General features: G+C 36.7%; 1 protein-coding gene across 2 annotated transcripts; it reads right to left on the bottom strand.

Annotated features, from left to right (window-relative positions):
* LOC140953931 (cAMP-dependent protein kinase catalytic subunit alpha) lies at nucleotides 1-11,733 on the bottom strand. Of its 2 annotated transcripts, XM_073403310.1 has the most exons (12): nucleotides 11,496-11,733; nucleotides 11,187-11,286; nucleotides 7,917-7,978; nucleotides 7,475-7,603; nucleotides 6,820-6,918; nucleotides 5,251-5,333; nucleotides 4,617-4,694; nucleotides 4,417-4,465; nucleotides 2,953-3,048; nucleotides 2,737-2,859; nucleotides 790-954; nucleotides 1-530 (listed from the first exon to the last, which is right to left on the bottom strand). In XM_073403310.1, the coding sequence occupies exons 2-12, from the start codon at nucleotides 11,221-11,223 to the stop codon at nucleotides 405-407; spliced, it is 1,047 nt and encodes a 348-aa protein (XP_073259411.1). In that variant the 5' UTR covers nucleotides 11,224-11,286; nucleotides 11,496-11,733; the 3' UTR covers nucleotides 1-404. The 2 variants fall into 2 exon arrangements, with proteins under 2 accessions (XP_073259411.1, XP_073259410.1); XM_073403309.1 differs by lacking the exons at nucleotides 11,187-11,286; nucleotides 11,496-11,733 and adding an exon at nucleotides 8,078-8,272.
* Nucleotides 11,734-12,622: the final 889 nt, after the last annotated feature.

Genomic DNA, 12,622 nt, shown 5'->3' with positions numbered 1-12,622 from the left:
TTTACAACTACAGGCACAATGAACTTTATTGACATTGAAGGATGAACACCGTTGGAACTAAAGATGACTATTCATACTTGTGTTCTAAAATATGAATTGGCAAAATTATATATAATATGTATAAATTACAAATAATACATTTACATGCCTGCTTTTAAAAATTCTTTCTCCTAAAATCTACTACAATGGAGTTTTTTTTTTATAAATAAAAAGCCTTTGTAAAGCAGTTCTAGGACAACGGAAGGAATACGGGGCAAAGTGATAACGTTCCAAATGGAATACTGTCCATTAATGGCCTGTGGACTCCTTGTTAAGAATGCCTGATATATTAAAGTCAATCATTCTTTTCTGTACACTGCTGGATAACTTAAATACACAATAGTTATAGGTCAGTCATTTACTCTTCAGAAATCTGCAAATTCCTTTGCACACTTCTCTGAGGTGGATATGCGAAGGGGTTCTTCCTCGTAATCATCAAAGTTGCTGGAGTCTCCAGGACCTTTGCATTTGGGAATAAAGGGTGCTTCAACCTACACAAAAGGCAAAACAACAATATTTTTTCTTAAATTATGCCTAAATTCAGAGATAACTCTGTGGACCAGTACAATGGTATTGACAACAAATTATGTAAAACGTTGAAAACCATACACTGGTAGATTCAGAAATGTATGGTCGAAGGCAACTAACTACCAACGCAAGAAGGTAAATTATTGTTTGTGCAATAAATTGGACTTTAATAACTATACTGAAGAAAAAAAAACTCTCAACAAAGGCAAGTTTATTGCATACTTTTCGTTGATAAATGGCTATCCAGTCTGTGGAGGCAAACCATTTGTGACCTCTGATATCCCCAACACCATTCTTTAGATTACCATAGCGTTTTGTCAAATCCACTTGTAAAAGGTTACGCAACAGGTCTTTAAGATCTGCTGTGAAATGAGATGGGAAGCGAACCTGACAAAGAAACGAATGGAAAAAAAGATACAATCAATGTGATGTTAATGGAGACCTCTGTAAATAAGTCGACTTTTTGTGAACATGATTCACTTGATCACTCCCTATCACATCCATAACATAATGGCAACTTTTTCAGTGACCGGGCGTTCAATGAGGACAGATATCTATTACATGCAGGGCTCAAAATAAATTTTGGACAGTGGCTGGACACAACAACTGGCCAAAGAAATTTTTGCTCCATCAAGTCATGTTTTTGGACCAGTCAAAATTTGAAAAAAAGTGAACCAATCCTTGTGTAATTTTGTATTTGTAAATGTGATTGTCCTTTTACAAGGAGACAAAATGCAAAATTTACATTTTAATTTTGAGGAGCTGCTTGTTTAAAAGAAAGACTCCACGTGACTGGTTGATAAGACTGGCGAGTGAATCTTTTGGCAGCTCAAGATGTCATTCTTGCAGGACATTGTCCGTTGACCATCCCTTTTTAGCACTGTAAATGAAGAACTAAAACCCACAGGGGTTTACTAAATCAAGTCTAGGGTATTTAAGTGGTTTATTTTGACCTATTGGGAAAACAAACATTTGGACAAGATTTTGCAGTAACCTGGTCCTGTTTCTAACAAAGTCTGCCGCAAAAGCGGCAGAGAAAATAGCAATGGCTAAAGGACACTTCTGAGACCTGATACTCAGGGATGGAGATAACAGCCAGGAGCGGGGAAAATTACCCGGCTGTGAGCATCATTCTTCCAGCTGTAAAAGTGAGCAGCCTCCTCAGAAAGGACATATTCTCTTTCCTAAATATTTCTAGAGGAAGGTTGGTCATTTTTTTCCTGCCCACAACTGCCCGCATCTCTTCAACTGCAACTAATATGAACTTACAAACTCTACATTTTTTTGAGTTTGAACGACTGCATTGCATTTCTGTTTGCAGACTCTTGTGTGTAAGCGGTACCATTTTACCCCTCATGAATGTAAAATAGTAAATGCCAAATCACGTGGTCCTTTGGGAACAGACTGCAGTGGACAAAATTTGCTTGATATGTCAGGGAAGAGAGGAAAGACAAGTGATTCTGAAGTCAAAAGAGCAAGAAAAAACCCGGCCGAAAGTAACAAGTTCTAGACAACAAACTGAGAATCAAGACAAAACATTTAGCGCACATGCACAACTACTTCCCCATCTGCTCCTGAACAATTTTTAAGTCCACATCATGAGCCAGAGCAGACAACAGTGTCACCTTAGTATTAGTATAGTATCACAGTTTATGGAAGCTTTATTTGTGAGAAATCTGTTTATCTGTATTCACTGGGAAAAGTACCCAATTGGATCAAATTTGCACCAAAATCAGGAAAATGTGTTTCCAAGAGTCTAGTGATGTTTCCCACTTACACAAACAATCTGGGTGGAAATTTTGCATGTAAACATAAAACTATAACATTTGACGTGCTGGAGTAATGACCTGCTTCAAAGTAAATCAAAATCAGCTGAACAGACTAAACAGAGCAGAAAAAGTGCATCGCCTTAAATCACAGCCCATATTCTGAAGGTTCCCAAATGGAATGGCACAAACTATTTGATTTTCCAACCGGAATTTGCCGGTTTTCCCATGTTAATGGTAAGTATTCTAATTTTCAAGATTTTCCATGGGAGTACGCCAATGGACCCCCCTAGGTGAATCATGCCAAAGGCATGATTAAATGGGCCTCTGGCCCATCATACCCACCTATGATGTCCACATTCCCACTTATTAAAATCTGTATCTACATCCCTGCATACTTTACCTTCCCAGATACAATCTTTTCATATATCTGTATGGGCTGATCAGCAAAGAATGGAGGATACCCAGCAGCCATTTCATAGATGAGAACACCTAAAGCCCACCAATCAACAGCTTTGTTATAACCCTGAAGAATTACAAAAGAACAAAAAATTGTGACATTAACGAGTGTAGATTTAATTAACAGTGATGTGCTAAATATGTTCACAGATTTTCTTACCTTACTAAGAATGATTTCTGGTGCAAGGTATTCAGGTGTTCCACAGAGAGTCCATGTTCTTCCCTTCACTCTCTTTGCAAAGCCAAAATCTGTCACCTATAAGTATAAAAATATTACAAGAAGTCTTGAGTCACCTAGAAATATTATTGCAGTTTTTTGCTTTAATTTTACTTAACAGCATGGGCATATTTTTGCATGTGCTTACACATCAAGTGAAATCACTACAGTTGGAACCTCTCATAAACAACCACCTCTCGTAAGCAAGGTCCAATGACCACTTTTTTGGATGACACTTTTAGAAGTTTCTATTGTTTTACCCTCCTGTAAGAACCACTTCATGGTTTGATCTCTATGTTCCCTGAATATAGTACACTACTCAGAGTGTACAGAGAATGTTTAGCAACAACATTTTTTATTATTATTTAATAGTCATTTATTCACACAACACACGCTGCAGTTACAAAGTTTAACCTAAAAGAAAGTATATAACAATATTACAAATTGGTTCCAAAATTACATAAAAATAAACACTGATACAACAGTGATACAATGATACAACAGTTGTAATAATTCACACAATAGCATTTATTTAGACATGTTAATTAACAGATTATTATTGTTCAGCGACAACGTGTTGAAACTTAAAAATTGCATGCAACGAATCTCTTCTAAAATGAAGATACATCAAAACTTTTTCTAGGAGGAGACCCCCTGTGGATCAGTAAACTACCAGAAGAGTGATAAGTATCAAATGTCTCCTTGTAATGGCAATGCTTTGTAAAACCTGGTGGTCCAGGTGCAAAGAAAATCATTTTTACAGCTTGCTATTTGGGCAAGCTGAAGCTAGTATTTACTAGCCCTGGCATCATTTCAACTAGCCCCGAAAGCTTTTTGACGAGCAGAATTGATTTCACAGTTCTTCTGTTATTAGAATTCCTAAAAAAACATCACTTGCCTGTCGGGCAAGTTAAGAACAGAATTCACCAGCCCGATAGCAAAATCTACTAGCCCCAGCGCAGACTATCAGACACCATTTTCTTTGCACGCTGGTGGTTATGAGAATTATGGACATGATCACAAAAGATGAATTTGCTTTGCTTTACCTTCTCCTCACTACTTTTGGGGTAAATGAATAGGGGCAACAAATGAGAATTTTAATTTTGATCTCAGGGTTTAGAAGGTTAAATCTTGGCACACTGATTTTGTCTTTGTTGGGTAGCCACTTAAGGGAGGTTCAACTGTATTTTGTCAACAAAAGACTCAAGTGGTTCCTTTGATTACAGGAGTACTGGAAAGATCTGGCCTCCCCTGCATGTACATGGGAGGAGAGCTCTGGATACATTCAACATAATTTTTCCATAACCCACTCATTCAACTAGGCACATGCAGAAGATGTTACGTCACATCTCTTCCTAAAATTTGGCCTGAATAATCATAACAAAATCATTTAGTTTTCCTACCCACCTTTAAATAACCTTTTTCATCGATCAGAAGATTCTCTGGTTTGAGATCCCTACGCAAGAAAAATTTATGAATGAGCAAAAAAACTTGGGAAACGCTGTATAAACACAGTTCATTGGATGTGACATGAAGTGTTCCCTCTGCATAAGGTGTGTACTAATATAAGTTTAAAACGCCTCCAGTAGAAGATTTGAAAGCAGTACCTATATATAAGATCTAGTGAGTGTAAGTACTCAAAAGCCAACACAATTTGGGATGCATAGAACCTTGAGTGGGTTTCACTGAAAAAGAAAAATAACGAAAATGTAAGTATACTTTTCCACGTACCACCAAAGAATTACCCTCCAGTGCTCAACCTCAGCTATATCCCAGTGGTCCTAACTAGTAGCTGCAATTGCTTCTGGCCTAGTCCCAAATTAGAGCCCTTTCTCACACGCCTTATAACAATTTTGCCATGTGTTAAACAAAAGACAACAAAAGGGCATTTTCCTGTGAATGTTGTTTTAACAGCTGTATTCTTTGCAATGTTCCCAAACAAACAATTGTGAAAATTAAAAAGCCCAGAAGTGTTGGGCACTAGGGCGGCTACAGCTATCACCACAACCTTGCTAAGTTATGTCATTTAAAACCAATATGAATACATAAGTTGCTCTACAGTTGGTTTCAGAGCTTGAGGATATTACGATAATGTTATCAAGAGATGTATTTTGAGCTATGCAGATTTGAGGTGTGCGGTACACTGAAATCAGGTTGATTGTCACCAAGGGGGAAAGTAGGCGATGTCAAAGCACACAAAACCCTGTTCATGCCTTCTCATAAAAAAAATAAATATTTCACCTGAATCTACCAATGCGTCTTAGATGAGAGAACATTTCTCCCCCAAGCACAAACTCCAACACCATGTACAGGTTGGAATTATCCTACAAACAAAAGAAAGTACATTTGAAAATAAGGCTACAGTGCAGTGGTGACAAAGACACCATTAATTGATAGCTAAACAAACAAGCAAGAGATGTCTGCATGGTTCGTACAACTTCAGACAAACAATATTTGAAGGACTTTTCATTTTCAAGGGCCAGTTACAGTTTTCTTTGACCCCCTTTGATCACCCTACTGGCTAGAACACGTCATGAAGTCATTTATGATTTTACCTCTTCGGCCATCATTGATCACATTATTTCATACTATTTTCCGCAACAACACTTTGCAAAATGACAGGGTATGACTTGCAAATGCGTCTGACGTACAGAAATAGCATTTGAAATAAAGAAACAGAAATAACATATTGTTCATGCACAAAAATGTTTTTACATTCCTCGTGAGTTTTACAGGTTCTTACACCGAGGATGAGCCAAATTTTCCTCAGCAAAATAATCTAATTTTACAGAAAAAGGTGTCTGGCGCAGACAAGGTTGTGAATTTCAAGGATTTTTTAAGACCTAATAAAGAAATCAAGTACTTTTCAAGGACCTCAAGGGAATTCAAGGACTTTTCAAGATGACTACTAAAATTCAAGACCTTTTCAAGATTGTATGAACCGTGTCTGTGATGTCTTACATGGTAACTGATGTTTGCTGATGTTAGATAGCCGCATGGATATTCACTAAAATTAACGCATGTACTTCTAGGCAACTTCTTTAATCAAAATATTCCTCTTATCCTGGATAGGAACTTACTGAGGCATATCAATAACCATATTCAAAGTATTAGCTTACAATGGAGCAAATTGACAATTACTTACAGGCACCTTAAAGGAAAGGGGACAACATAACAATGCAAGTGTCAGAAGGTTATTACAATAGACACAACAGTTGTACAAGATGAAGTAATGTTAAAAGTGGAAGGCACGGGGTGATAACGTTGTCATAGAATGTAAAGAAAATGCTTTACTGATATTAAAGTTTTATAAATGTTATACCTGGATAAAATCATTCACTAGACGAGCAATGATGAGTATGTTGAAACTAACCTTGGTCTCTTACAGCCTATACCCAAGACTTGCACCAAATATTGTTATTATTTTGTTGCAACAATATTTAAATTAGAATGTCATTGACAGTAAGGAATGAGTAAAATACCCTACGAAACCAAAAGTGGTGATGGTATTCCAGGCTTATCTAAATGATTCAACAATTTTTCACTTATAAAACTTATATCATTCTATTGCAAGTGGGTGTTGCAAAATCTTAATATCTTAAACAAAAGGACATCATAATCAAAACATTCTCAAATGATGTTAACACGTCCGTGTTATTTTGTCAACAATTATAATGCAGATAATTTTAATAAGTGACTTAAGGAATTAGAGTTTAAAAAGGTTGTATTTTAGTTCAAACTTAATGGAAAAACAGATCGGGGAATGAGCTTAGAAGCATGATGTTAGCCAATATCTTTGCAGAAACAAACCTTAAAGTGCCATTCCAGATTCACCAAGAATGGGAAGGTGATGGCTTGCAAGATTCTCTTCTCGTTTAACGTGTGCTCAACTTGCTTTAACTTGACAACCTTAAAATTAAAGCAGATCGTATGAATTCTATGCTACACCCAGTTCAAGATTATTAATTCGTCATAACACCTGTTACATAAAAAATGGTGCCTATGTCTAAGTTGAGATTACAAAAAGCAATGAACAGTGCAAACCAAGAATGTAATAATTCAATGTCTACAAGAAAGAAGAAGTAATCCAAGATACGAAACTCAAAAAATAGCGCCCAGATTCATTGAATTTTTACTTTCATATCTTAAAATAAGACACAGCTATTCGTAACAGACATTCAGAATAAATCAACGAACAGGTTGTTGTTGTTAAAGCGAAGTCTTTTATCTGCCATTCAAATTTAGAAATTCGAGGAAACGGAGATCTCGTTTTCCAAGGATACAATCGTCCTTATTTAATATTTTTCTCTAATCCTTGAAAGATTGAGGCTTCGAAACAGAGGTCGGGAGTAATATTTTTGCACATAAGTTAAACTAATAAAACCGACATACTGCGCCAGTCATCTCTAATCGAAATCCTCGCAAACCCCCGTTCAAAAATTCAACATAATAAACCTCAGATTACCTTTTGCTTGTCCAGAATTTTCATGGCGTAGTATCTTGAGCTGCTCTTGTGTTGTACCAGCATAACTCGACCAAATGATCCAGTACCTAGGGTCTTGAGACGCTCAAACTCATCCAAACTAGCCGTATTCTGTAAGCATCAAACAGACATGACATGAGCGACACCATGAAAATCAATATAGAAAATACTTCGTGACAAAGCAACTTGGCCGGCCTTGAAATACAAAAATCTTACAACTACAAAATAGGACCGACAAGCCAAACTAAGATTCAAGCACGGGTTGTTAGTGACACGATCTCAAAAGGAAAGAACACCGTTTAAAGTAATTTACAAGTCTCACCCAACAAAAGCGCGCACATCAAAAAGATGAATATATTTTCAGTTAAAAGCGAACGGAGGATGCGACAGTATAATACTACAATTCGTAGCGAGAAAGCCTTACCTGAGATGGTCTCTCCCATTTTGCATTGAATTCTTCCTTCGCCTCAGTAAGAAAAGCTTTAACTGCAGGAAAAAATAAAATAAGACAACAAAAACACAAGCTTAGTAGGTTTTTCGCAAGGGTGAGTGTAACAACAGATGCCCCCGCGAATATTATTATACCATTTTCTGGGTCTCCTTTCTTCGCTGGAGCGTTGCCCATGACTCAACGGGCAACCAACAATACCAACTACTTCGATTCCCTCAGAGTGGCCAAAAATAATGATAGCCAACCCAAAAAGTTCTGCCTGAAAAACTCTCGATCTTCTTCAGTATTTTTGAGCTGGTATCAAAGAAACAGACAAGGTCCGGGCGCCGAAGAGAGACCTGTGACGTTTTCAAAACAACGCGTTTTTATTGGTCGCCAGTAAAAGAAACATACGGAAACACCTAAATATGGAGATTTTCGGAAATCTCCAGGTGAATGACGAACAAGGGAGAATTGCCAGAAAATTTTCAATCAAACATGTCAGACCAGTGAACGTCTGAATGAAAACCTTTGTTAAAATGCAGATTTCTCAGCAGCAAGTGTACCCAAGATGACCACACATAGGCTTGTTCCCCAGCAGTACTTTTTGAACATCCTTCCTTGTACCAATATTTGTGTTTACAGACAAAACCTAGCCCAATCTGCTTTTCTTATTTCCACTGTTAAACTAGCCTGAGAAAACAGCCAACATTTGGCGATGCTACCACTGCTTTCCCCGCCAAATGACCCAGATCTGGGTAGTGCTTCTCATTGGTTGAATCAAATTTCCCATGTACCAATCAGAGGCACTATCCAGATCTGGGTGGTGACGCGTCATCAGTATGGAATTTCGGCGCTCATTTCTCAGATGTCATGTGGCGGGGAAACCAGTGGCAGCACCACCAAATGTTGGCTGTTTTCTCAGGCTACTGTTAAACATCTCAATCCCGACTCCTGATTTCTTTCAAAAAATTTTAGCACCTTTGAACTTTTCTTATAAAGTCAACCTATTTTTACAGTTGAAATACATTTCTCGAAGAACCTCCAGACACTCAAAAAGTATGTAAGAAAGGGAAAAAAGCCAAAACAACAGAAAAGAAAAAAAAGAAACAACCAACATGATTTGAACCGGCAACCTAAAGCAGGAAAGGTGGAAGTTTTGTCGCGATTAATTAAACAAGCAAACTGACTTCAATTGGACACACCATTTAAAAAAATAGCCATAATTCTTAAGTGGTTTGAAACTCAAAATGTGGTCAAAAAATCTTGGAAGTGACTTGTGGAAACATTTCACCAAACAAAGACATCCAGGTAATTTCAATCAGTTTCACTGTTTAGGATTTTGATAGGTTTTGTTGCTAGGTAACTGGTAGAAACCAGCCCAATTTCCTTACAAATGTCAACTTCCACCCTGAGCAGACCATAAGCAAAACATACATGTAAATTCTAACAAATTTGTATACCTTGGTTTACAAGGAATACTACATTTTTCAAATATGTTAACTAGAAAAATAATTTTCAAGGATAAAAATAATGTTCACACTAGAACATTGAACTTGTCTGGACCCTATCAGTATGAAATAAGAAAATTATAAAATCATCAAAAACCTTAAGTATTATTTAATTCATGAAAACATATTTTTCATAATATTATATTATTGTACAGTTGCAGTCCAGAAAAAAATGCTACTTTTAGAATTCTTAGTGCTTTGAAAAAATGTTTCTTTTCTCTTTATGCAAATTTAAGCCACAAGCTCTGAAAAGATTTATTACAAGGTGCAAGTAATAAACTACGGCAAACTAAAGGTCAGAAGACTACATGCATGTGGAAAAATGGTGTTGGGGGAAAGCAACATTATCAAACATTTGCTATAAATTTGGCTTAATTTAATTTTACATCCATACACCTTGTTCCATGTGTCAGTTCTGTGGATTACAAACTAAAGCTAAATCAGATTTATGTCATCACACTAGTGACCTTGGAGGATGAATAACTATACACTCTTCTTGAAGGGTTTAACGTAAAAAAAAAGGTGATTGAATAGAATCAAGAGAGATAAAACTTAAAAGATAAATACTAAGTATATTTTAAAAATTAAGGCAAAATTTTTGTGAGAAAGGAAAATCATTTATAAAGGAACATTACAAGCTCCTGCACAGAAAAAATATTTGATTATTTTTAGGCCAAGAACGGATACATTTTTTTTTATTTAAATGTAAAAGAAATGCTTCAACACAAGATCATCACCTATCTGTCTATAAAATATTATTAGCAAGCGACTTGATCGGCCTAGCTATACTAATTTGTTTGTCATTTTGACCTCTTAAATTATATAATTTATGGACATTTCAATGTACTGCCTGAGGGCTGCAATACGCTATGACACTTACCGAATTTGATACCAGATGTAGGCAACTTGTACATTTTAGCTCATTTTGTCAGTAATTACATTTCATTTATAATGACACATTCTCTAAGCAACACAGAATAGAAGTTTACAAACAAATGTCAAAGCACAAGCAATAGATCCATTTAGATCCAAGGAAACCTTTTCAAGGGCCATTTTTGTCTTAAAGTAAACAACGAAATCTCTGTAGTGGTAAGTGCTGGTCTGAATAATTGAGATTAAATACTTCCCAAATCAATTAAAGTGTTTTCCTCGTGAGTAAGAAGAGAATCCTGAAGTTACAACTTCGTCGTACTTCTGTAGAATCAATATTTACGACTTTTTCATAATGTACTAACATATGTTGCAAAATACCCTAGGAATGCTAATAGAGAATCATAAACATTGCAGAATTCCAGCAGTGGAAAGGGATAACACGACAAAGAGAACCCTGATGTGTAAGATTATATTTACAGCGTTCAAATCATTTTCTAAAGACACACATCACATCACGGTACCATTGTGCGGGCGTCGTGAACAATGAACACTCTACAAAACATCTACTAGGCGATGGTTCTTGAGCTCATCTTCAGCTCCTACAGTGAAAAGCGGGACACAGAAAACTCTGTATGGACCAAAACGACGCTGAATGAAAGACGCTTCCTTGCATAATTCACAAAACCACATGATAGATTTGTGTTTTTTCTGACGTCAAAATGGCCGGCGGTCACCTTAGGAATGTTAATGTTTATTGCCAAGTTTCTGGGTATAAGTCGAGCCCAGTGAAATAATTACTGAAGAGGCAGTGAAATTTGTATGTTTTTTTCTGATTCAAACAACTTTCTTTAAGTTAAAAATGTAGAAGACGTGGACTTACTAATATCATTCTTTGCTGCTTTCTTCGCCAACGGCATGGCAGGGCTTGGAAGAAAATGTAGCGCGACAGGAATCCGAAGCAGCTTTCTCTACTGTAACAGCTGTGGGGGAAATTTGAAGACAAAAGGACATCACAAAGAGTTATCGTTGAATAAACAAGCAAAAAACATGCTTTTTCTGCCCAACAACATTAAAGAATCGTCTAGTTGCCCGAGGGAAAAATGTTGTGCTGCAAATGTTTTGTCAAAACCCAGCAAGCTATTAATATCCCTTAAGAATCCTGTCAGATGTCGGATGTGATCTATTTTACCTTATTATGCTCTTATCAGAACAACGACTTATATCCTTCGATATTTCCTCTTCCTTTGCAAGCACCTATTGTCACCTGTTTTCAAAGAAACTTGTCTTGTACGAGCTATCTTGTCTAATGAAGGTCGTTCCAGGACACAAATCACTGTGTACTCCCTCGAGACCAAAGCTGGTTTGTTATTTGTAGATCAAGGGGAGGAGCTTTCTCCAACAGTTATTGTTAATTTATGTATCGTCCTGTTTATTTTTTCCTATGTAAATCCAAGCGGTTTTCAGGATCGTTGTTCAGGGTTTATCGTGCGATCGAGGTGTTCACATCGGCTCGTTCTCCAGGCCATTCCTACCGTAGTCAAAACACTGAAAACACGCAAGGCGGGCTTTCAATAGACAAAAATTAGGTTAATTCTAAACTGACACGGGCCATTAGTACATCTTTTCAATACATAAATTGGCTAACGCTATTATTCTTTCGGTCATTTTTCTAAACAAACTCTACAAGTTTGACCTGTTGTCCAATATTTTTGAAGGGTTTGAAGTGGGGGTGATTGGGGCGGGACGCTAAAACCACGAACTCATGTGGGCACCACGATTAAGTTTTTTCCCAAAATTCGAATGTTGAAACTGTTCTGAATGCTTTCAAAAATCTTAGTTTTGCAAGCAAATAATATTGTGAATAATGGTTTTTCGTGATGTTTGGTAGAGTTTGTTTTGCCTTTTTGCAGGTCATAAGAAAAACGTGATTTTTTTCAGTCCGGACAAGTGGTCAGTTACACAGGCAGCTGGGAATGAAAAATTCAAAATGTTAAATGTAGCATTTTTGCTTATCATGCCATAAAAAATAATAATTTCTAATTAAAACTAATCAATAATTGTATTATTTTTACTATAAATAGAATAACAGTTATGCAACAACCCCTGGGAAGGGGTGACTCAAGGAAAGCTTGCTTAGAGGTGTGCTATATCGAGGCCCTCAAACCGTGACTCTGTGTAGATAAAAATCATTCACTTCACTACCCTGTTTATTTAAGGCAAGAGACCTTTTTCCATAATCTCACTCAAAGACAGTAAAAACAAATTCCAAATTGTTAAATGCTTGACATTCTCTACTGTGTAAACCATTTTTAATGG

The sequence above is a fragment of the Porites lutea genome, chromosome 12 (genome assembly GCF_958299795.1).
Source record: "Porites lutea chromosome 12, jaPorLute2.1, whole genome shotgun sequence".
NCBI classification, from domain to species: Eukaryota; Metazoa; Cnidaria; class Anthozoa; order Scleractinia; family Poritidae; genus Porites; species Porites lutea.
Note: the sequence above shows the minus strand (reverse complement) of the source record. Positions and strands in the feature narration are given on the sequence as shown.

What these genes read in the sequence shown, in the direction of transcription:
- LOC140953931 (XM_073403309.1), bottom strand. Translation starts at nt 8,117, where the DNA reads ATGGGCAACGCTCCAGCGAAGAAAGGAGACCCAGAAAATG. An exon ending in GAAAGGAGACCCAGAAAATG is followed by an intron (nt 7,979 to 8,077) that starts GTATAATAATAT and finishes TTTTTCCTGCAG; the next exon opens with TTAAAGCTTTTCTTACTGAG. An exon ending in CAGAAATCATTCTTAGTAAG is followed by an intron (nt 2,860 to 2,952) that starts GTAAGAAAATCT and finishes GTAATTCTTCAG; the next exon opens with GGTTATAACAAAGCTGTTGA.